Source organism: Patella vulgata, chromosome 3 (assembly GCF_932274485.2).
Source record: "Patella vulgata chromosome 3, xgPatVulg1.2, whole genome shotgun sequence".
NCBI classification, from domain to species: Eukaryota; Metazoa; Mollusca; class Gastropoda; family Patellidae; genus Patella; species Patella vulgata.
In genome coordinates this window covers 25,869,158-25,896,076 of record NC_065881.2, presented here as the reverse complement: position 1 = coordinate 25,896,076, position 26,919 = coordinate 25,869,158, and the positions used below count along the sequence as shown (strand labels likewise).

General features: G+C 37.1%; 1 protein-coding gene across 1 annotated transcript in view; it reads left to right on the top strand.

The window, feature by feature from the left end:
* Positions 1-25,271, top strand: part of LOC126816105 (P-selectin glycoprotein ligand 1) — a 38,629-nt gene extending 13,358 nt beyond the window's left edge. Inside the window, exons 2-3 of the mRNA XM_056100038.1 lie at positions 18,865-19,664; positions 24,973-25,271. Of these exons, the coding sequence (XP_055956013.1) occupies positions 18,865-19,664; positions 24,973-25,251 (1,079 nt within the window). The 3' untranslated portion in view covers positions 25,252-25,271. The remainder of the gene's footprint in view (positions 1-18,864; positions 19,665-24,972) is intronic.
* Positions 25,272-26,919: the final 1,648 nt, after the last annotated feature.

Genomic DNA, 26,919 nt, shown 5'->3' with positions numbered 1-26,919 from the left:
AGATTTGACGCCATCTTATCATTTGGAGTATATGATCAGTACGAGTTTAAATTGGAAATTAATTTAATGATTTTTGTCACACTAACGCTGTTATGACGCCGGATTTCAACATTGTCCAACGCTTTGAGTGTTGCTAGTATCGAAAACTTGTTACGAGTTATTGGGCCTACCGTCAGTGGCGGCGCCAGCCGTCGGTGGTTGGAGGGGCAAAGCTGGGGCAAAGTCCAAGGTTAAGGAGGCAAAGGCACGAGCTTCAACTAGTGGTATGGAGGTCTCCTCTAGACAATTTTGAAAAACAGGCTGCCGTAAATACAGCCTGGCAGTTGATCGTTGACGAAAGTGTCAAACTAAAGGACTTGCGAACCGCGACAAAGCCCAATCACGAGCACCAAATGGGAGATCTTTCCCCGAAAATGTTGAAAAATAGACTGCGGGAAATGCTGTCTGACAGTATTCTGTCAGGCACCGATCGTCGTGGTAAATAGGTCTGACCAGATACCGTCCGTTGCCTGATCACTAGTTTATCCGACCAGAGAACAAAATGACAAACGAACGGACATGCGAACCTCAACGAAGTCCCCTTGTGAGCGCCAAAGTAGCCAGTCCTTGTGGGGGTATTGGGGACCTCCCCAAGAAAATTTTGAAAAATAGACTGTCGGAAATGCTGCCTGGCAGTATTTCAGGCATTGATCGTCAAGATAAATAAAGCTTACCAGAAACCTCCTGTCGCCAAATCGCCAAAGCACCGATTGTAGAGATAAATAGAGCTGATCAGATGCAGTCTGTCGCCTGATCACTAGTCTATCCGACCCCAGAGAGGAAAGTGTCAAATGAACCGACTTGCGAACCTCAACGAAGCCCCCGAAAATTTTGAAAAATTGACTGGCGGAAATGCAGTCTGGCAGTATTTCAGGCATTGATCGTCAAGATAAATAAAGCTTACCAGATACCGCCTGTCGCCAAATCACTAGTTTATCCGATCAGACAGGAAAGTGTCAAACGGACGGAGTAAGTGACTCAAAGTGAATGAATATTTTCGCCACGATATTTTGTGACATAGACTGCCGGAAACGCAGACTGGCAGCATTTCAGACACTGGTTATCCGAATAGAGAGGATGGTGTCAAACGAACGGAGTGGGTCTAACAAGTGAATGCATATTCTCGCCGCGTTGACCAAAACTTTGAAGATAGTAAAAAGCACTTCCCACGTAATTCACGTGTTATTGTTTATAGTAGGTTTACAGCAGGTTTACAGCTAGATGGACCTGGTAAGGAATCACTGAGACCCTACAACATGCAAGTCTATGACTGAGTGGGAATGTGGGATTAAAACACTGTAGGAAGTATTGATTACCGAAACGTATCACAAATACTTTTTTTATATTTTCTAAAATTTATATCGAATTCCAACTGCCAGTGGCCTCGATTTTTCGTCCCATCCGAACGACAAATATCTGTCCTTGTCAGGCCCTCCTGCCTGTTCCACTGACAAGGAGAAAACACGCCGGAAAAGATATGTGATTAGGAGATTGATTATTGCAGATTTGTATGTGTTTGGGCAGATTGTGCTGTTGCTGATAATCAGTGAACATGCGTACGAATTAAAAAGCTAGCATTCTCGCCCTGTTCCTTCGCGCTTTCGCACTCGCGACACGACAAAGCGAAATAACTTTATTTTGTCGACTTGTCGGGTTGTGAATAAGTCGAAGGCGACAAGTCAACAAGTCGACAAAATGAAGGCGGCGATTGTCGGGTTAGTTTGTCGCGTAGTCGACCTGTCGACCTTCACAACCCGACAAGTCGACAAGACGACAAAATACAATTATTTTGACTTATTGTACATAACAATCTTACTTTCTTAATGCGATGCAGGGATGCCGGTATAGTAAGGGTGACTCTGGTTGGTCAGCATTAACCAAGTATTGTAGTGTACATGTATGTATTATCTTGTTGTATTTTCATATTGTGTCATTGCTTGATAATGACTAGAGAAACCTAGTCGAACCGTCCTTCAGTTATAAGCAGTAATTGTATTCAATAGAATTGGGACCAGTATATTAAAATTCAATTATTAAATTCCATTGAAACAATTTACAAGAGAGAAATGGAGTGTAACGAGAAAAGGTAAAGAGAAACTTAAATAACAGATATAACTGACAAAAAAGGTCTATATTATTGATAAACCGTTGGGTAATGGAGTTTAACGACAAAAGGTGAAGAGAAACATAAATAATAGATAAAAGGTCTATATTATTGATAAACCGTTGGGAGGGGAAGAGAAACATAAATAATAGGTAAAAGGTCTATATTATTGATAAACCGTTGGGAGGGGGGGGGTTGTGAAAAGCACCCGCAATATGAAACTAAGTGATAAATCAATTATCGATACCATATTACATTGGTAACTGTAAAGATTTTGTATTCAACAGGCGAGGAATTACATCAAAAATGAAAACAAGTATATGGTATATAATTTGAAATTACAAAACTTGATATTATAACATATTATTGATAGTTTGGTAAAATTCAGATTTATTATTTAATTACAGAGTTCCTGGATTATTATTCATGTCATCTTAGAGTTCTTAAAATCACCTGTAACGTGTAACCAATATTATAACTGGTTGTCATTTTGAGTTACTAGTTTTGAAATTGAGATTATAAGTTCGAATCGATTTAAGAAATTTTCAATATAAAGTGTTTTGATTTGTACCCCTGAAATTACTACAAGTACGTCAAATCGACCTTTTACCATATTCCATAAATACCAATTTGTCATTCCTTGGAGGTTAATAATGATATAAAGTAGTTGAAAAATATACCCTTTAGGGCCTTTAAAAAGCTTAGAAAACCACATTAAGGATAATTAAAAAGATTATGAAGAAGTTTCTACTCCTCTCTCTCTACCTCCTACAAATATAAATATATTGATTACATACAGGAATGATGTAAATAACCATAGCAACTGGAATAACGATATTGAAATTTATAAAGCGATAAGTTCGTGTTTTTATTGTTGCTTCTTTTAAACAATATATAATCGATGCGATCGCTTATAAAACTTGCATTAATTCCACGATGAAGAGGTTCACTTATTTACTTAATTACCCGTGCAAGATTTTTGTGAAAAATATATATATTTTTAATATATTTCATATGCGGCACTAAACCCGACCACAAGTGAAAAACACATCACTATTTGAGCCAAATTCTGAATTTGCCACCATAATGAAAGAATTTCACAACTGGAATTATTGATGAAAGCGTTTCGACAGGCAACGTTTATTCAGGAGCCGAAAGGGCCCCAAGTTTGATGATGATTCGTTAGCAGCAGCAAATTCTAATTGGGAAGTGCAAATGAATATCATTAATCATAATAATCATTAGTATGCAGCCCGGTTGAGAAATAGGCCCGTCGTGGTAACTTTCCGGGTCGGGGACAGGACACACGTATCCTTTCTTTTCAGAGATGAAAGATATTGAATTGCTATGTAGAAAAGAATAAGAATAAATATATCTTGCTGAGTGAGTAAATAGTATTTCATATAGATTGATGTACTATTCTACTAAATGAAATAAAATGAATTGGGTTTAACGTCCTACTGTTCTGCTCCGACTGGGCTAATAAAGACGGGCTATTAGAGAAATTTTCCCCAGACAGCGGGGCTACGGCCTACTCTTATATCGAATTCCAATTGCCAAAGGATGTTTTTACGTGCAAACCAACGTGAACACGGGATCTAAGTATTTCTTCCCATCCGAACGACTAGTCAGCTGTACTTGGCAGGCCCTCCGTCCTGCATCATTGACAATGACAAGGGGAAACCACACCGGCCAACACCGGGAGCGAACCCGCGACCTGCAGGCTAACAAGGGAGCGTCTTACTCACTTAGCCACCGTGACTCCCCTATACTACTAAAGCCAACGACGCTAGATCGCATGAAATATGTTTCGATTGAAGATAACGCCACTGGCACGGATGGCACAAGGAATACTAAAGGCTTATACAGTGTGTGAAGTAGAAGTTTTACGTCCGCTTCCACCTAGGTGATATCGCCTTTTATCCAAAACAGTAAGTTACTGCCGAAGAACAATTGTCTAAAGTTTGACATACAGTCTGTGTTACAAGTAAACCCAAAACAGCATGGGGAAATTATAATTTCAGTTTCTAGTTTTGGCTCTTAAGATAATATTAGCACTATAATGGAACTTGTCTCATATTCACAGCGCAAGTAAACGGCTGCAGCATACGAAACTTCGGATAAATATACAAAGGTATGAATGATCTTACTAACAACTTTTTGGTTCTAATTTATTACACATCTTGAAATGTTCACATCCCTAAGTTGCGGTAGATCACTAAACCACTTCTTCCAGGAATCTAATGGGTACCTTTTGGCAATGGTGCATCCCAGTTGTCTATTTCTCCAGAATAACTATCTTGGCAGGCGCAATAAAAGGAGTCAAAAGATTTAACGGGTCGAAAAGTTAGGCAGTCTTTCTCACGACAATTCGTTTCGTGAAATTGGAATCAACCGATTGGTTCACCTACTCGATGATAAAACAGTCCGTTTACGCGTCGACAGTCCCGGTATGTTGGTAATTTCTAAGCTTCCCATTTGATTTTCCTGGGAAATATCGGATAATACGGAAGACCATTACGGTTAACCAAATGAAAAAAAAGAAATTCTGATTATCTTGCAATTACAAGATAGCTTATTTTGTAATTACAAGATAGCTATCTTGTTATTACAAGATACGTGGCGTTTTTGTGGGTCGATTAGATTAGGTTTTGATTTGCTAGTACGATTTGGTATGATTTCGATTTGATTAGCTATGGTCCACAAATGTGAAATTTGATAATTACGATTTGGTAAGATGGCTGCCATCACGGACACCGATCAGAAACAAAATTGTCTCTGCTAATTATTGATGACTTGTTAAAGACAAATGAAGGTTATCTACGCAAAAATGGAAAAATGGTTGCCGTTAGAAACAATCTCCTATGTCCAACAAGTTCAAGTATTTTTTTGAAAAATGAAGTGACAAAACATGTAAAAAGTGTTGAGAAAACCTAGGATCGAGGAATATATTGAAAAAACTGTAAATGAATAAAAATGCTTAGAGGTGATCTAACATTATTGTGGACTATAAAGTTAACATTAAACACGTCAAATGCCTTTTAAAAAAACATTTTTTATGGAGAAAAACAACAATAAGCATTAAAAATTACTTACGACGTCGAACATTCCGCCATTTTGAAAAAGTCAAATCTAATCGCCTAAACACCTCCTGGGACGATTAGGTCGATTTGCCTAATCAGTTGAGTTAAATCGTCTCACAAATGTAACGATTAGCATAATCAACTTGGTTCACAAATGCGTATAATAGCTAATCGGTCTAATCTAATCGGTTCACAAAAACGCTTACGGAGAAGTCCATGAGTAACTTATTTTGAGGTCGCCATACACCGATTTATCGAATACCTAGTCCAACGCCGTACTTTATTTTATGTTACAGAATCGGCACATTCATGTCATGCTCCCGTAAATATCATTCGTTATTTTCATGCCTCCATTAAATTTACATTAGTTAAGAGTTTAATAAACAGTTGGCCATTCTTTCTATAATAATTCAAAAATAGATGATAAAAAACGAAAATATTGAAAATTTCAGTCAAATTATTTTATGTTGAATTGAACTGTCACTGTTGGAAGTTTGGACCAGAAATAGGCATCAACTGTGTCCGCACCGTCTACGAGAATTGCTGATCGTTTCATTGTTAGACGGTAACTCCACCCACATATTCTTGATTGTCAAGTAACATTCTCATTGGCTTGATACCCTCAAAAGTGCCTGGATATTATGGACAACACTCGGAACCATTTTTCAGTCTATTATTTATCGACGGTTTAATGGTCATTAAGTACAATATGGCCGTTTATTTAGTGACTATAAATGTGCCAAATAGATTTAAGAATTGGTATATACATGTATATAAATATTGTGGTGTAATTGTCGAGCTATTTGGAGATATTTATTTATGGTGGGGCACCCTACATTTATTGATTTAATTTTAAATGTACGACTGTTTAAATCAAAGCTGTATCCAAGCCATTCGGGCGTCTACAGAGTTGATTTTGAGCTTGTCATGTAAATAAAGGTCTAATTAATAATTTCTCTAACATCTGAAGCCTAAATAAATACTTGTAATAGGCAGATTTAGCTCTTGAATAATGTATGTTTAAAATCATAAAGTTCATACTCTCATTAACTTCATACTCCCACCAACTTTATACACGCATTGATATCATTTATTAATATCATGATCCATCAATTTTAAAGCTCCCCTTAAAGCCAAAGAACGCTATTTATATTTTTCGGAAAACTTTAAACATACATTATGCAAGAGCTAAATCTGATTATTGCAAGTCTTTATTTAGGCTTCAGATGTCATAGAAATAAATTAGATCTTTATTTACACAACAAGCACAAAATCAACTCTGTAGACCCACGGATGGCTTGGATTCGGCTTGGATTTAAACAGGGTTTCGTTGATTGATTAAATTTTTAAATGGCGTCGTAAGCGGAGATTAACCGTTACGTTGACGTCATACTCCCGGAAATAATTTTAGATCGAGGCTAAATGATAGATTGTACGAAGCAAGGCCGCTGTTGAGCGAGGTCGCTTTTCAGTCAATTTGATTGAAAGTTCGATATATACGGCCTTGATATTATGTTTAGTTGTGGTTAAAATGAGAGTTTGGATGTCGGTATTATAGGCTACGCTCTTTTGTCACTTGCGTTTACAGAAAAATTATAGAAATTGATAAACATCGCAGCTAACGTCACCCCAGTTGAATTGCAGCTCCATTGGATCACTGTTCGAGAGTTACGCCGGCCTACCAGTTACAGTACAAGAGTACACGCAGGTTAACAAGAAGTCGGCTATAATTATGCCTCATTGATTTGGTCCATTCCTTTCAAACTTTCGCTTCTTATCTATATATTAAAAGTCTTATTTTTAATTTGTAGTAAAAATAAATGTGATACGAATTGAATTGCAACCCCGTCTCAAACCACAGCCATTGAAAACGTTACTTGATAATCGAGATTATGTAGGTGAAGTTAACGCCTGTCAATCAAACGATCGTCCATTCTCGGAGACGGTGAACAGAGAGTTGACTCCTATTTCTAGTCAAAAATTACAATAGTGATAACTTTGTTCAGAATAAAGTAATTTGACTGAAATTTTCAATATATTCTTCTTTCATCATCTTTTTTTGAACTGTTATAGCAAGAATGGCTAACTCTCTATAAAAAATCTCCCATAATGTATCTTTAAATTTTGATTTTTGACTTTTTTTGTATTCGTTTGTTTTGACTTTACACAAATAGTTACAAGAAAACTATCATGTAATTACAAAATAGTTATATAAAATGGTTATCTTGTAATTAAAAGATAGCTATCTTGTAATTACAAGATAATCAGACTATGGGTTTTTTTTTCATTTGATTGACCCTAAAATCACCTTGACACCAAAGTTCTGACATTTTGGCTTGATCAATCGATTCTGACAAGAACATACATTTTGCTTTACAAAGTTCCTGAAAATACGGAGATTAAATATTGCTGAATAGTTATCTCTAATATGTCTTGTGAAGAAAAAACATATTAACATTCACAAGGTGTTAAATTTTTCTCTCTTGGGAACTTAAAAATTGATTTTAAAAAGGCATTGAAAAGAAATATCTTTGAAACAAGGAAAAACCGAAATGTGTTTCTTGCACTTTAAATTGTTTTTTGTTCATAATTCGCTGGCTTGGGGCATGGTTGATTCAAATAACGTCTCCGTTTACTTATCGTGGAATTGTTTTTGGCAAATTTCTTTTGTCGTCTTCTACAAATTGCAACATGATCACCGAGCACATTTTGGTCTTTCCTTGTTTCCAAGATTTTTTGTTTCCATTCCTTTTCAATATCATCTTTTAAGTACCGAAGATAGAAAACTTGAACACCTTGTAAATGTTTATATGTTTTTTCTTCACACGCACCTATAGCACACGATTGACAAACCATTTTAATCAACTGTTTTTGTTGAGAAATAGAAATATTATTCAACGTAATGTAGGTCTGTACCGGCATCTGTACCGCTAAAAGTTGCCCGGATCATGTGCGCATGACGTAACGCCATCTTTTTCTAAGATCGCTATGATCTTGCATCTAAGGTAGAGAGGTTTCTAAGGGCTTTTCATATAAAATTAAGCAGTTTTATTCTCCAAATTATAATCAGATTGGCCCTTGCAATTTTGAACCTGCGTTCATTACGTTATTTACCATAAAATCTCACACGGATATCCATTACAATTCTTACTTTACTTGAGGGATGAGGGATGAGAAAATCCTGCATTATTTATCAAGACCGATTTTCAAGGATTGACACGGAAGGCGCTTGTGGGGCTAACAAGGAAAGTGTGCATACTCGTCCAAAATAAAGGAACCTTCGTAGCTTAACACGTTCGCATCACAGATCAGTTGTCAATTCTCCAAACTTGTATGTCAACACAAACAAAGTTGATAAAAAAATAACTGCTATGTTATCAACCGAAGGACTAAAATAATTCATTTGTCTATTTTGTTATGTGTTAATAATATAGTTAACTAAACTATAGCAAAATATTGACTAAACACCTGCGAGTTAGAAGGACCAAGTGTTCGTTTCTGGTGATGGCCAGTGGGAAAAAAACACAGCTTAGCGTCCACCTCCTGCAGGCGTGATTAGACGCTAAATTTGTATAGTTAAAGGTGCTCGAGTTAGATTAGATGTAGGCGTAATATTTGACATTAATCTACCAATTTAAAACTCGTGCAAAATGTTTTGTATTGGATGAATATGATATTATATAAAAATTAAAGTGTTGAATGAGCACTGATTTATTGCTCTAAACTAGTATATTTATTATTACAGATGATCGGTTTTACCACGTCTCTGATGATTCAATTGTTGGTCATTTTATATTTCATAGGTGAGGATTACTTTTAATTTAAATTTATTTACCTAAATCATTTTACCCATCCCACCCCACCCACACCCACCCCGACGTAGAGAGCGAATTATGCAGTCAATTTAAAGTGCACGTCATCTTTCTCTTAGACGACGAGATGCGTTCAGGCATTGCTAGAGGATATATGTTCGAACCAAAATTTCCACACGAAAAAGCGAGAAAACATAGGAATCAAAAAGAATCACTGCATGAACTACTTTTGATAAAATATATCCTGTGGTAATCCGACAGTTCAACTAAAATCTTGCTACCAAGCCTTTTCAACTGAATAAAAAAACGTATATTTAAAACACGAACAAGCAAAAGAGGAAATAGAAATTCGATTCATGTTCATCTAACTTCATAAACAGCTTACAGCTGCTTCATATTTAGCATACTAAACTTTCTGTTCACATTTTGTAATAATGTTAAACATACATTATGCAAGAGCTAAATCTGTCTATTGCAGGTCTTTCTTTAGGCCTGAAATGTTATCTAAATTATTAATTAGATATTAATTAACCTATCCAGACCATAATCAACTCTAGCCTGCGATCTTCAGTGGATTATGAGCCGATTTACTGCATAACTTTCCTTCACGATTTAACGATTAAATGGATAATCGAGACTATGTTGTTTATCGTACTGACTTTAGTAATGATGATCGATGCTAGGCGGAAATTTCATTCGCTTAGTTCTCGGTTCATAGTGGATCAATTTGAATGAAATTTTCAGCAAATTGCCTTTACGTTATCTAGTTTTTAACTATTATAGTGAGAACTGCCAACTCGTTATCGAATCTCCCATAATGTATCTTTAAACAAGCATTATGTGAGAGCTAAATCTTCCTATTGAAGGTCTTTCTTTAGGCCTGAAATGTTATATAAATATTAATTAGACATTAATTAACTTACCAAGATCATAACCAATATCAATTAGAATTACCGTAAAAATGGATAACCGAGACTTTATTTAATATCAGCTTTTTATCTAATCTTACTTAATGTTCTTTAAGTACCATCCTGCTGTATCATTTATGACAGCTGAGAGAACTTTGGCTAACATGGTTTTTGATGTTAATAAAATTCCCCCTATTTCTTTGAATGGGTTGCAAGGAGATAACCCCTCTCAACATACGACTGTCTATTCACCGAATAGACGTTAGGTCTGTTCCGGCTAGCCACTTGTACAAACACCAATATCATTTCAATTTGTCATTGTGTTATACCTTTAAAGTATGTGAATAATGTATTATCTAGCTTGTGGTTTCTTGTGCATGTATTGTTTACTTGATTTTACATAAACCTAATCTTTATTCGTGTGCAGCTGACAAGATTTCTGTCCATTCGAACGCATCGTGAATTCAAAAGACACTCCACAATAACAGTCAACCTTCGTGCCATGCCTAGGTTAAAACCTGTTTTGAAAATTAGCAAGCAAAATATGCAAATAGTTTAAACATGTATTGCATACATGTATTTTTTTCTGGGTTGGCTACACTATTTGCCAGACCTTGTCCCGTGATGTATATAGAGACAGTATTATTGTAATTAGTAAGATTTTATAATACCCCCTTCGTCTAGGGATGAAACAAATCATCAATTGTGCATATTACCAAATTCACTAAATAGCTAACCAAGCGTAAAGCAGTTTTTGTTAATTTGTCTGCAACGGGTAGATAACTTTAAAGAACCGGTAGCAAATGAGTGTAAATGCAATAACGCTAACAAATGGTGTTCTAATTTGTAATCCATGGGGGTATATATAGTTACTATTTTATTTTATATATTTTGAATTGAATTTATATAAACCAACTTAAATTATCGTTTTATGGCAGGATAACTTGATCATAGGTAGGCGATGTACCGACTGTTTTCCTCCTCACGTTTCTAACATTTTCTTACGGCAATCAGTTCCTCTTGTAGACATTCGTGTTTAAACTGTATTATAAACGGTTCGTCAACACAGTACTTCGATCACTTGGAGATTAACATTATGTTTTTTCTTAAAGTTATGTGTGTCATGCAAGGGAGAAGTGAAATGTTTCCGGGGAGCGACGTTTTCTGCCCCGGCTGTTAAGGATTCTGTGAAGTGCACCCCGCTGGTGGTCATCGATGCCCCATCCCATCTGAACAACTTGGTACATGTTCCTTGTCAACCCCGCATGCCCAACCGCTGATAAATGAAGGTCGTTCTTGAAAAAAAAATCGAAGTTGAATCCGGGACATCCTAGTCGAGAGTTCAATGCCCTGACCACACACACTACCCAATTCCACTTCTCACAAGACCTCTCTGTCGAATTGTGTCTGTTTCTGCTATTTTGTGTTTGTCACACCGTGAATTTGTGGGTAGACTTTAAAGACGAATATTAACAAATATCTTTATTTTGTAATTATATTTGGAATGTATTTAACCAATTCTATTATACCTGTCAGTGGACGGCAAGATTCTGATCCTGTTTTGTAGCCGTTAACTGGGGTCTGATTAAAGCTCATGAAAATTCCTTACTCAAAGTACGACATCTTGTTTGTATATCTGATAATTGTGTGATTTTTATATGATAATACAAAATTAAGTATATATTTTACTATGGAAGCTCGTCAATCAACGTATATTGGGTATATTACAGATCAATGTTCTCTGGTCTTAGTGAGTTAGTTGGTTTTAGGGATGCTCAATGCATAAACTAATATTGGTGATTTTCACACACCCAAGAAAGCTGTTCCCTTAAAATATTGTTTAGAAACATTTTATAATTTTTCTTTCTTATATCAGACACGGTGTTCTCACTTACAAAAAGACAGTTCCTAATTTATAATGTAGAAGCAACGTGGAATGGCGGATATCATTTATGTAGATCAAGTGGTGGACAGCTCTTGAAATTTGATTCAAACGAGATTCAAAACGTATTGCAGCATTTCAGAAATTCAGAAAGCATTTGGGATGCAGATGTGTAAGTATAATTATACTCATGTTGTTGCCAAACATGAGTATGAAATTACTAATTTAGAAATACCCCCACCCAAACACAATAATTACTGAATATTCTTTAAAACCTCGCCGTGTATTGGTAGCTAGTTTTATAAAATGGTGTTGAATCGATAGGGGGGGGGGGCTAAAGATGCATTTACAGCAACTCTAGTATTTATTTATTTCTGAGAAAACACAAACCAATTACAATGGAGTAACGTCCAAAAGACTGATTTTGACATTTGTAACGTAGTTTTGTAGCTTTAGCATAATAAGTCAATTTGACCAAACTTTTTTTCTAATGTAGGCCATTATTTTCAAGAGATACCTTTAAAGCTTTTGTATGGGTTGCCATTACAAACGTCATTGGGATTAACGTCTATAGTGAAAATAGTGTTCGATTTCCATCAGCTGTTTTTGTATTTAAGACTCTTTATCAATTTGATGACTTCTCAATTCGTCCTTTAAAACTGTCTGAAATCATACATATGTCCGAGGACAAAATGTATTTTGTAATATATCTAGTTTAACATCAACCCTGTATGAATCCTTTAGACTTGGCATTAACAGACGGTACTAGTCCTACTAAGTGGGAAGAATTGACAAAGACAATGCCGCACCAAAAATATTTGCTAATACATGCTTTAACAAAGTCCCAAATAAATGAAGCATACCAACAAACTGTAACCAGCGGCTGCCAGGCAGGATACGCCCACATTTTCGAGAGATGGATAGAGAACAAGCTAAAAAGAAAGTGATTTTTCCTACAATCAAGGGCCATTGTTCAGGAAATTACAATTCGATATGCGCAAATATCGAAAGGAACCGAGATCTTTGTGTTATAAACTTACATTTAAAGTTTCAACAAAATCGGATAAAAATTGAGACCTCTATAGGGTCCACAACCTTGATATACCATATTTTGTCTGTCAATTTTGGGACGATTTTAACGAAAATCGAACTCAGCCGTCCTTAGGGTGTAACGGTCATATAATAATACGTTTTTTTTTTAAATCGGATAAAAAATATGACCTCTATAGGGTCCACAAGCTAAAAACGCGATTTTTCGTACAATCAGGGGCCATAATTAAGGAAGTTACGGTCCGATATGCGCGAATATCGACAGGAACCGAGATCTTTGGATTATCAACTTAGATTTCAAGTTTCAACAAAATCGGATATAAATTGTGACCTCTATAGTGTCCACAAGCTAAAAACGTGATTTTTCGTACAAACAGGGGCCATAATCCATAAAGTTTCGATCCAATACATGCCAATATCGAAAGGAACCGAGATCTTTTGGAGATAAACCTATATTTCAAGTTTCGTCAAAATCGGATAAGAATTGTCACCTGTAGAGTGTCCACAAACAAATTGTGGACGGACGGACAGGGGCGACGACAATATACGTCCACATGAAAATGTGGGCGTACATAAAAACAAACATTTAGACTACGATAGACATCGTGAATTTCCATTTCTGTTTTAGTAGAATTTAAGAACGCTCGACATGGATAATCTAAATGCTAGAAGAGGTGGCAGTTGTAATGAAGGACAATGATGTGGAATAGGTCGATAATCTTGATTGAATAAGAAAACAACGTAAATACTGCAGCCTTACCTTTCTGTGTCGTTTTGCCGTTTCTCAGTAGGTGGTGCTGACATCAAAAAATTGATAAATGATTTATAATTTAATATTACAAACACATGTAAAAAACCCACCATGATCACTGAAATAAAGAGATTCCACATTTTTGAAAATGAGTAATAAAAAATATGTATTTGAAATGGAGGATCAGAGAGTAAACAAACAGATATGAAATGGTGGAAATCGTGTATAAAAATGAGATTACAGCCTATAACTTCCTTTCACCTGGTGCATCAAAACACCGAGATGGTCAACACCCTTTACTTGATTGTGACATTTTGGACTCTTTGAGGTTATAATGATTAAGGTCATCGGGAAACTCAAAAAATGTTATAGACCAAGGATTGTTAAAACACTGAAGTCAATACGTGTCTAAAGTTTACAGTTAATTTCGATATTACACGAGCATGGGTCCTTTTCGGCTCGTAAAAATTGGACATGTATTCTTAATAACTGTGCATACTCTAACATTATTGCAATCTGAACATATTTTATTAACTTACTGCAATCTGATTGATTGATCATTTGAAATGAAATAATTGACTGGTTTGATAAAGCACTAAATATAACATTACACCCTACTGTATTACCCCTACTTTACAGTCATTATCTATCTAACCTCTTGGGAATGGCATAAATTATGCAGTTCTAGTACCGTCTATTAGACAATGAATGGAATAAATTAATGGGAATGAATGTGTTTTGTAGTGATATATTTTCATGGTGTTACACAATGGAGGAAATATCACTTAACACCCTTCATACATGAAATCAATTAGCAATCTTATCATATGGTCAAACATTGGCACTAGCTTGACACGACTAACAGCCATGCGGAAGTCGTTAGTGAAGTCATCAATCATCACAGCTGACCTGAGTTAGCAAGGCCATTGTCTGGTAAAGCAATTTGTGCCGAAGACTTGATCGGGCAATAGCCAGATGTGTAATCTTTTGACATGCTTTGTCTAAAACGGGTTTATAAGAGAAATGAAAAGTAGATATGAGAGAGCGGAGGCCATGGGCGCCTTGAGACGAGGCGTCTAGAAGTTAACTTGGGACCAGGCAGGTCTCGAGCTAAGACTGGACAACGGCCATGTAAGTTAGTCGGGAGTTGGCACAATCGTGCCAAGCCAAGCTAGGACATGGCTCCCTCAACACAAGCTAATTACGGAGTCTTAAGTTTTGTACATGATAATTGAAAGAAGAATAAAGGTATTATTTGAAGTTAAACCAGTGTTGTCGTCAATAACCTACCATAAAGACCCAATACTGTAACGATGGACCTCCTTTTTAACCGATTAATTTTAGCGCGGATTAAGCCGTGGACTAGGTCTGCCATTGAATCAAATGAGCTGGTTTCGATTCGAAGCGCGTACGTGACAAGTAGTAGGATCGCTTGTCTAACCGCACCGAATTGTTGCGTGTCCATCGGTTTCCCCCCACTGCGAATGACCCCTGCGCACGAACGATTCATTAAAATATAATCCATACCACATACTGATCCCGAAATGATCTAGATTGCGTTCAGTGGTCGTTAGCAATCTGTTTCACAAAGAAATACGAAAATCCTCTAATATCTCTATAAAACATGACTGTCTTCAACACGTGAAGTCACATCACGCGACGCCATTCATTGGTTCAATGGCGCGTGCATTGTTTACATAAGACGTTACTGGTTCTGGCAAAATGGTGCTGTTTACTCATTTTAATACTCATTTACACTAAATAGGAAATAATTTTTACCTACAAATATGTCAAACGTCTTTATTTATTTTTCTAATACATAAAAAATATGTTTTAGAATTTAATTTGTCGGAGGAGAAAAGTTAATATTTGTGGCTCATTAAGTCGCATCGATGTCATCCTTATCAGTGATTGTAGAGTCCTAGCGAAAATTCACTGCTGATCAGTGTGGGTCGTTAGATGGAAGGCGGATAGATGAAAAGATCCGTGCCCTCAATGAAAAACATTGTGTGACCCTTAATTTTTTGTTTTACAAAATATAGTCATATTCTTGAAGCAGTATAAACGAAAATTATTAGGTCAGTTATCATAGGAATTATGGGTTGACCTTTTCATTGGATTTTAGTGGTGTGTTTCTTTTAAACCTTTATAACTATTACAAGATTAAACATTATGTTCATTTTAATTTGGACTGCTTTAGTAGATAAATTATGAGTGTGGCATTGGTTATAAGCTACTGTTGCTCTTGACCAATAATTCAGAAATATGACGAAAGTAAGTGCATGTAAAATATTCAAACAACTTTGAAAAGTCAAACTTCAGTTTAATAAAAATATCTTATTGAAGATTAAGATTTGTAATGTGCCTTATTATTTTTATACAGACAAACTCATTTCTGGGTTGGAATGAATACTAATGTTACAACCAATGTAAAGTTCTCAGACTTTATCCAAGATGACTGTCAACCATATTCCTTGACAATTAAAGGCAACTGGAAAGAAGACCCGACGGATGGCAAACCATGCGTTATTCTTGAACGCGATACATTACAGTGGTTTCAGGAGGTGTGTGATCAGGAAAAAAATGTAATGTGTGATATACCTATAGGTAGTTTTTTTTTCGTTTTTACTTTAAAAGTTCAATGTTAAGAGCCACGGTAGCTTAGAGGGCAGGGCACTGGCTAGCTAGCCTGGAGGTCGCGTGTTCGATCCATGAATTGGCTGATAAAGAGTTATCTTGGCGTGGTTTCCCCTTGTCAGTGACAAGGACGCCTGTCGGATGGAACGAAATACCATGTATACGCTGGTGTGCACGTAAAAGACCCCTTGACTCGATAGAACAGTAGGTCATAGTGCCGCTGTCCGGGCAAACTTTTCCTCATAGCACACTGTATGGCGAATGCCCGTCTTCATTAGCCCAACAATAGGACTTTAAACCTCATTTCATTTCATTTTTAAAATCTCTGTGGTCGAAACGTCCTATATTCTGAGAATGGGAATGTTATTCAGATCGGGTTCTTTCTCACTCAGAAACGAATCCGTAAATCACAGAATGCAGTCACTCCTAATCGGAAACTAAGCTCAAATGTCTAGGCATAAGTGTACCATAAATAAGTTAATTTACATTAAGGGGGATTGGGTGGCCGAATGGTTAATGCGTGTGCGTTAGACCATAAGGTCTGTCATTGAGTCAAATGGCGTGGTTTTGATTTCGCGCTTGTACATGACAAGGAGTAGGATCGCATGCCCCACCTCATGGTTACTAAGTCATGTCAATACCAGGCTGTATTTCATATCTGATATATAACACCTCCAGAATTGTCCCGTTTTCTAGTTCAGATCAATTTATCTAAGCGTTACGTCCGCCTCTACCTAGGGCGGTATCGCAGACTATTGTCAGAAAAGTTGTGAAATGAGATACCGGTGTAGAGTAGGGTGAAAATGGAAGAGAGAGTAGGGAACATCATCGCTTCCATTTTCTTGGCGATAATTTATAGAGCTGTGATTGACAAATTAAGGGTCTTATTCAGTGTCCAATCTGTATTATGAATCGTTTAATCTTTATAAGTATTTTTAAATACTTATGATAATACACTAACAATTATAATGTCTTTATTTGTAACTTAAAATGGACAATTTTTACACGTCTATGTTAGTTTGTTTCAATTTCATCAGGTGACTGTACTTATGAACAGGTGTCGAAATCCTGCACCAAATGGCCAGAGGAGCAGACAACACAATCATCACCATCAAACGCTAGCTGTGCATCAAGGTGTAATACATTGGTTAGTGGCGGTTTAAATTGTTACGCTTATGATTTTGATGGAAGTCAATGTATAACATATCACACTGAAAATCCCTATTTCTGTACAAGTTCTGGATCATCATCAAGTTCTTTCTATTTACGAAGATGCTATGAATGTAAGTCATTCACTTTCTAAAAATATAACAATTTAGGCCATAATTTAAGACAACATAATTCTGTATGAAACTCCATCACGAATTCATCTCAACCCGCTCGCCCAGATTTTTTGTGCTGCCAGAACATGGACATAAAGTGTGGTCTTCTGGTTAGCATTTGTTGTTCCTTTACTGCCTTGATAAAGAATAAATGATTATTTTTATTCTGGTCGGATTATATGTTGTTGATTTCGATAAATTAATCATTCATACAGTTTTAAAGGAATGTGCTAAAACATTGCATAAATGTTGACCGTTTCAGTAAATGTTTTGTAATTTGAACATAGAGGGTAATGGTTCTCTGAAATCAAAACGTTTTACAGTATTTAAACGATTACCATCAAACCGAAGCAGTTGTCTAGGGGCATCCATACATTTATTTAGAGATGCACAGTGTTAGAAATGAATGCTTTACTAATCTATAAGATGATTATCTTTTATATCAACATTATCAAATTTCCGCCCCTGTATCTCGGAAAAGCTCTCTTAAATTCCCGGTGTCCTTCCAGAATCGAAATCTACAAGATTACCTATTCAAATTAAGAGTTGCACATCAATTATTTGGAGAGTTATTGCCCTTGTCATCGAGACCCAACACTTAGAGGTCTACGCCCTCTTTCATTAACTCTTTGTCAGTTCATCACCTGTCCTGACTATCAATGAACTGCTTAACTGTCTGGATATCTCTGTGTGCATACGCCTTATAGTCTCTTTTTAGTATAAGGTGACTATGTAAAAGAGAAAAGATTTTAGCCTAGTGACTTGGTAATAGTCTGTTTTTAAGAGTAGGGTCAATGATATTAGGATATGTTATTTGTTTCCTTGTATCATGATTGTCATCAAAAGAATTGCATTAATTGGCTTTACAGATCTATTTCACTAACTACGTTTCTTCTGTAAATACCGGTGTCGTGTGCGAGACAGAGTATACGTTTCGAAACCAACGACATTAATTTACTGTCCACGCACGTTTACACAGAGTTATCTTTTTTTTTTGCATTTGTCATTTATTGCTGATGATGTTATATTTTTCGTACACTATGTTCCTAAAAACTGACCATGTGTCTGTGTAGATTGTGATATTAATGGTTGGATTTAGACACTTTTGTGAAGTCAGCTCCATAATTATTTTTGTTGTATATCTCAGAACTACCAGAGTTTTATCAATCCTGTGTGCTATATTAAAAATTTGCTTAGAATAGAACAGTGTGTATTTCTATGTTTTTAAACCTGTAATACGGCTAGCAAGGCTTTAAATACAAGTCTCGTTTTGTAGATGCGAAAGGGACCAAATCATATAGTGAAGAGTATGCAGGCCAGGCTTTACCAAAACAGAGACAATGCAAAAGCTGGGATCCACCAACTACAACTATTCCTACCACTGCCCTTACAACCACTACCGTATCTACAACCACTGATACACAAACTAGAGAAACAGAAGCGGTTTCGACGGAAGCACAAACTACAGAAACAGAAGGAGTATCCACCAAAGCACAGAGTACAGAAGTACAAACAACAGAAGCACAAACTACAGAAGCACAAACTACAAGAGCACAAACTACAGAAGTACAAACAACAGAAGCACAAACTACAGAAGCCCAAACAACAGAAGTACAAACTACAAGTGCACAAACTACAGAAACAGAAGGAGTATCCACCAAAGCACAGAGTACAAAAGTACAAACAACAGAAGCACAAACTACAGAAGCACAAACTACAAGAGCACAAACTACAGAAGTACAAACAACAGAAGCACAAACTACAGAAGCACAAACAACAGAAGTACAAACTACAAGTGCACAAACTACAGAAGCACAAACAACAAAAGTAGATACAACCTCAAATTCATCAGAAGCACCAACACCAACATTAGCAGAACAAAAGACAACAGCCCAGCCAGACACAACGACAACGCTAGAAAGAGGAACAACTGGACCAACAACAACAGACGTTGAAATATCAGAACAACAGAAGACAACAACTGATTCATTAAATCATGCAGAAGAAGCAAATTCAGCAACGAATCAACAAATATCCAGTGACATATCAACACAAGGTCAGCAATCCCTAACAAATGTAAGATTTTGCTATTGTTAATTCCTCAAACTTAATCATCCAATTCATGCGTTAACAAACGTAAAACTTCTTTTCATCTGAAATTGGTTTTCGTGCGCATACATTTGGAATCATAGTTTATAAACTCACCTGAAATTTATCGGTGTTTCCTTGTCACGGGCACTGTAGGGGACCTTATTCACAAAAATATACTTAAAACCATTTTGATTGGTCAATAATCAAGACTTTTCGCTACAAAAACAAAAGCCACAATATGGCGAAACTTGTGGAAGCGGACGTAAAATACAACTAACTCACACACATGGCGAAATAAGAGAATCGCCATTTTAAGGATCTTGTGAGAGTATAGACAGTCTTCGGATGGATCATAAAAAAGATCGACGTATAATTGCTTTTAAAAACAATAATATTCATATATCTGGGTCGTTTTGAGATTAACTACATAGACTACTTGTAAAGTCGTTATAATAAAGACTAATATTGTTAATATCACTGGTAAATACATAGATTAAGACCATACGAAATGAAAGTATTTGTAATTTTGGTCAAAATTATTCAAATCGATTAGACTTCTAACTTAAAGTCAATTAAATTCACGTTGATTTCGGGCCGACATCTAGACAAAGACATAAAGTATTACTTTTGTCAAGTTACGTGACCAGTAGTACTAATAGTCGGCGCTACCGCCGCTACGGAAAGATAAAAAACATGCAAGACAGTCTTCACACTTTGTGCGGGAGAGAAATGGGGTTTAACGTCCATTCGACACAAAGTAGGTCATTTCGCGTTAAACTACTAGACCACCCAATCCCTCTTCACACTTTGTAGTCACAGTGTCAAAACCGGTACCGAAGGCACTAGGTCTCAACGAAATTTACAATAGATGTATACAGTTGCGCAAGTCTATAAAATGATAACAACTATAATTATTCAAAGAATATAATATATACTATTCAAAAAAAGTAGGGGATATTTGATTTTTAAGTGTTATTAAAGTCACCTAATGAAACTGACGAAGAAACAAATGACAAAATGAAATGAAGTTCACATTCATCGATTTATTCCAAATGATCGTTAGACTAAGTAAGGCACAGACTGACCATTATAAGGGTAAAATGATACCCGGGGTCAAACAGCAAAGTTACCACAGCATCACAACCAAGTCAGTAACGGGTAAATCCTCCTCTGTTTGCCAAACAAGCATTGATCCGACGTGGCATACTCCTAATGAGACGTCTAAGGTCATTTTGGTCCAGATTGTCCCATTCCTGTTGCAACGCAGCAGCAAGTTCTTGGACATTGGCAGGACGTTGTTGACGTTGACGTAACCTCTGTCCAAGCATGTCCCAGACATGCTCGATGGGGGAGAGGTCGGGACTCAGTGCTGGCCAAGGTAATGTGGTGATGTTCTGTTGTTGGAGGTAACCTGTAACGATCCTGGCCCTGTGACATCTTGCGTTGTCATCCTGGAAGATGAAACGGCGGCCATGACGTCGTGCGAACGGCACAACATGGACTGCCAAGATGTTGTCCCGGTAGTACTGGCCTGTAACACGCCCTGCAACAACATGTAAAGCCGTTCTTCCAGCAACAGTGATGCCTCCCCACACCATAACAGAACCACCCCCAAATCGATCATGTCTGATGACGTTAACGTCTTGGAAGCGCTCGTTTCGACGACGCCACACCCTCCTACGTCTGTCCAAAAAATCAACAGTGAACCTTGACTCATCTGAAAACATCACATTGCTCCAGCGTCGATTATCCCAGTGTTGACGATCCCTACACCAACGACGTCTTGCCAGAATGTGATGATCTCTCAAACAAGGGATCACGCGAGGACGTCGGGCGCGAAGGTGACCCCTATGCAGTCGATTCCGAATCGTCTGGCCACTCACTCTCACACCAGTGTCTGTTTGAAGACGAGCGCTGATCTGATTTGCTGTGATGACACGATTTCTCAAGGCCAAGGTACGGATAAATCGATCCTGGGCTTGAGTTGTCGCCCTTGGTCGACCTGAGCGTGGTCTGTCCTGTACAGATTTTGTATCACGGTATCTGGACCATAGCCTGCTTATGACAGACTGAGAAACATTCATCGTCCGCGCCACAACCGCCTGTGTTGTGCCGATCTGTAGCATGCCAAGGGCACGTAAACTTTCATTTTGGGTAAGCCGACGCATATCAAAATTTGTTTTCTGGTCACTAAAACAATTAAACTGATTTTCCACCCTGGAATTCAATGCCACAATGACTGTAACATTCAAAGTCAGAGTCGTGCAAATCTTGGGTTGGACCCCCATGATGATCCCAAGCATCACCTGCATTCCATGCGGTAGCTATTGGTGCGTTTGGGCGTCACATGTAACTGGAAATGTTTCTTCTGTTAGGTTCTATAGTGACTTTTTTCGTAGTCATTTGCATATTTTAGTATTATGCCCCCAAAATCAAATATCCCCTACTTTTTTTGAATAGTATATTACTATATTTTGGTGTAAAAACATTAATTATTGAAACTGTTAAACTTAAAGGTTAGCTTAAAAATGACTTAAACATACATTATGCAAGAGCTAAATCTGTCTATTGCAGGTCTTTCTTTAGGCCTGAAATGTTATCTAAATTATTAATTAGACATTAATTAACCTATCCAGGCCATAATCAACTCTAGATGGCATCGCTAGCCTGCGGTCTTTAGTGCATTATAAGTCGATTTACTGCATAACTTTCCTTAACGATTTAACGATTAAATGGATAATCGAGACTATGCTATTTATCGTACTGACTTTAGTAATGATGATCGAGGCTAGGCGGAAATTTCAATCGCTTAGTTCTCGGTTCATAGTGGATCAATTTGAATGAAATTTTCAGCAAATTGCCTTTACATTATCTAGTTTTTTAACTATTATAGTGAGAACTGCCAACTCGTTATCGAATCTCCCATAATGTGTCTTTAAGTAATGTTGTTAATATTTTCTTTAAATAACAGATTCACATTAACTCCAAAATTTTTATACAGCCAAGAAAACTATGTCAAAATGGGCCTTAGGATTCCTAAGGAAAGTGTTAATCCTTTTAAGTAATCCACTTCTGAGTAGACTAACGAGCATTGTTGGTCGGCCACGCCCTGTCTACCTAAAATGCATATTAAATGGGCACAAAGCGTTCCTATTGGGTCGCTCTTGGGCAATATAAACCCTTCTGAGTAGTGAGGGGGTAACACCACACACACACACACACACAATTGCATAAGACAAACTACGGATAGAAAACTAAACACACAAACACACAGACACTTCCAACAACAAGTAAGTGATTGAGGGGGGAGGGGCAACGAATTTCGACGGAGTTTTCCTTGAGTTAAAATTGTTGGTAAATTTGTACCTAAATAAACTATGGTTCTACAATATATATCCTCGATTAAGTTTATATCAGGAATAGTACAAACTGGGTAGTATTTTCGTATTAAAAATATTGTTATACCAACAAATAATCATTAAAGTTTGGAGCTAAATCGCCAATATTTGGGACCTAGAAATTGACACAAATTGGTCACAACGCATAATAATAATGTAATATGAATGTTTATAAACTGATTAACATTCAATCGTTACGTTTAATCTAGTTTCAAATCAGTTATATTCTGCGACGCGAGAAGTTTCCATCGAATTGCAATCTCTAGCGTCTGGTTATTCCAGTCTACACCGGTGGTATTTATTGCGTCATCGTTTGACATGACTTGTGGAATATGTCTAGCCTCGTTCTTAGAGGGGATCACGTGGCTAAGTGGGTAAGACGCTGGCTCGCTAGCCTGGAGGTCGGGTGTTCGATCCCTACATTGGCCGAGAAAGTTCATCCAGATTTTCCGGCGTGGTTCCCCCTTGTCAGTGATGCAGGACGGAGGGCCTGACAAGGACAGCTGTCTAGTCGTTCGGATGGGACGAAAAACCGAGGTCCCGTGTACACATTGGCGTGCACGTAAAAGATCCCCTGACAGTTGGAATTCGATATAAGAGTAGGCCTTAGTGCCGCTGTCCGGGCAAAATTTCCCTCATAGCACACTGTATGGCGTATGCCCGTCTTCATTAGCCCAGTTCGGAGCAGAACAGTAGGACGTTAAACCCCATTTCATTTCATTTCATTTCGTTCTTAGAGTCCTTTGTTACAAATGGCGCTAAAACGCATTTTGATACACGATTCGTGTACCAATGGTAAAATGTTTATTTTATATATTGGATATCAGAAGCCCATCTTTTCCCGGTAAGAACAGAACATCCATGTTGATGTAAATTGACAAATAATTCGGGTTTTCAATGTCGAAGACTGTGAATGATATTGAGTTCAAGTCTTAGCTACTTTAACATTAATAGCACGTTATGCGCCAGCTCTGTTGAAGATTCTTGTGTAATAGACCTAGTTCAGCTCTGGACGTAGGTCTCATTACACTCGGCCTGTACGTTCAGAAACTCTTCTATTGAATCCTTTTCGAAACTGAGATCCGCCCCAGTCAATCTTACTGGGCAACTTTTTACTGCTAAACGGTCGCGTGTCAGTCCCTGTGAACGCCTGAACAATATAAATGAACACCTTAGTGAGAATATAAGACCTTGCTTACCTCGCTAGAACCAGTATGAGCGACACAACACGCTGTTAAAAAATACGTCTCCGTCTTCTAACCGACTTGGCGGACTTCATTGAAAGCGTAACGTACAAATTTATGAACGTATTTTTTAACAGCGTGTTGTGTCGCTCATACTGGTTCTAGCGACGTAAGCAAGGTCTTATATTCTTACTAAGGTGTTCATTTATATTGTTCAGGCGTTCACGGGGACTGACACGCGACCTTTTAGCAGCAAAAAGTTGCCCAGTAGGATTAACTGGGGCGGATCTCAGGTTCGACAAGGATTCAATAGAAGACTTTCTGAACGTACAGGCCGAGTGAAATGAGACCTACGTTCAGAGCTGAACTATAATAGACCATGCCATATGCTATGCAATAGACCATGATGATTAGCTCGGTCCTTTACTCCTAGCTATAAGTATGTATTTAAGACATCATTTTCATAGGGAATCTACCGCCCCTGCTAAATACCGTGACCTTACTTTTATCACTGTTAATTTATAGCGATTCCTGTTTGATCATCAGTATCTACATGTTTTTCCTTAAGACATCTTTATAAAATAAGTAATAATGGTGATAATTGGCAACCTTGGCGAACGCCACACGACGTATCTAAGAAATCCGTTTTTACTCTAAAAATTTCTGATTAACCTGAATGTGTTGCCCTTAATATTACCACTCTATTTACAGGTTACTTTATTGAATGGGACAAACACCTGTATCTGTGATTCATGTGTCAGTCGTAATTTCTCGCTGATTGACGAACATGTTCAAGAACTTCTAGCAGAACTAACAGTAGATGCAACGATTCTATCGTCAACTCGAAGAAAAAAAGAAAGTGAACCAGATAATCGTACTTCAGCTAAAAGTATAGGTTACATAGGAATATTTTTATTTGTTAGTTTATTTGGTACAATATTTATTGCAGATATAGGGAAAATATATAATGACTTCAAGAGTTTCCATTAAAGTAATGGACACAAAATATATTAGCCTATAGAATAATTGAAGGCCTTATTTATGTTTCCAGGTCCCGGTCGGCTTTAAGAAAACTGACGCATGTTATGAATATAATCGATTTGTAATAACTAAAATGTAATTATAATATTAAATTCGGTGGCAATCTACGTTAATGAAGATGTAGGGCGTCATTATTCGGTAACTAGTATTTTATAGATAGCCATACGAAAGTATGTAATATTCATATTATACAACTGTATGATATTTTATCGGGTATCATACCAGTACTTCTTAATGACTAATTCACAGCACGCAATATGCGGTTACTTGGGTTATTGGGAGAGTCGAAAATTATTACACTAATTTCATATATCCCATATGCATTCAAGATAAATGTTAATTGATTTTTTTCAAAAGAAATATATCGAACATAATTGATCGGAGGGTTTAGTTATATTACCTTTAAAATAAAACATCGTACTAATATTTTATCTAGGAAATGAGAACACACACTTCTAGCAATTTAAAAAAAAGTCCTTTACAATGCAACAGATTGTGTTGCTAATTCAGAATAACAGCTTAGACGGGGGTGCATCATTTTAGCATTAGATAAAAACGTCTTATGGTCATGATTTAGGGTGACCACCTGTCCTGCATTTCACGGGACAGTCCCGCAAAATGTTTCCAGGTCCCTCTTCCAGAAAACCATCCAAAATGTCCCGCAATTGCTCACATGGAAGATTTCTATACAGTAATATGCGTGAATCTAGTCTTGCTATAATCTATTTCAGTATTAGTCTATTAAAAATACCGAAAGACTCACCACAAATTCCTTTAGAAGGTCTTTTGGTACCAACATGTAGATGACCTTTCCCTGTACATCATTCTGAAAATTCACCGAAATCCACCGGCGTGGTCCCCCCTTGTCACTGGTGCAGTACAGAGGGCCTTGGTCAACGTTTACTCATTCGGATGAGACGTAAAAGAATCCTTGGCAGTTGGAATTCGATATAGGCTAAGAGTAGGCTGTAGTACCGGTCCCTGGCACAATTTCCCTCAGAGGACACTGTATGGTGTATGCCCGTCTTCATTAGCCCAGTCGGACGTTAAACCCCCATTTCATTTACGTTTAACTCAAAGAAATATATATTTTAATGTAATAAACATAGAAATGGAAAATATTGACAGAAAATCAACGAATATCATTTATATAACATTGACACCCAATACTACAACCACTATCAGCAGCGCAACCAACAACACCACGACCGTCACCATACTCAAAGAAAATTAAATTAAATTAAGTGAATATAATTAATTCACATATAATATTTTTAAAAATATTGTAAAGACCTGCACTAATAGTAGAAATCTCAGTTCTCAGACAGTACATCTTCTAAAATCTCTAAATATTAACTTACAACTTGGAAAACGTGCTTTGTCCTATGCTATAGACCTTTTCTATGGAATAAACTACCAAGGTCAATTATTGTCAAAACAGTCCAGGGAGAGAGAGAAGAGAGAGAAAAAGATAAATGCGATTTTACGCCCACTCGAAACAAACTATAATTCCCTTGCACATATGGTCTTTAGCGTTGGGAGGAAACCAGAGGACGAGGTTAGATGGCGACCCCATTCCTTGTCACGTACAAGCGGGGAATCGAAACCACACAAATT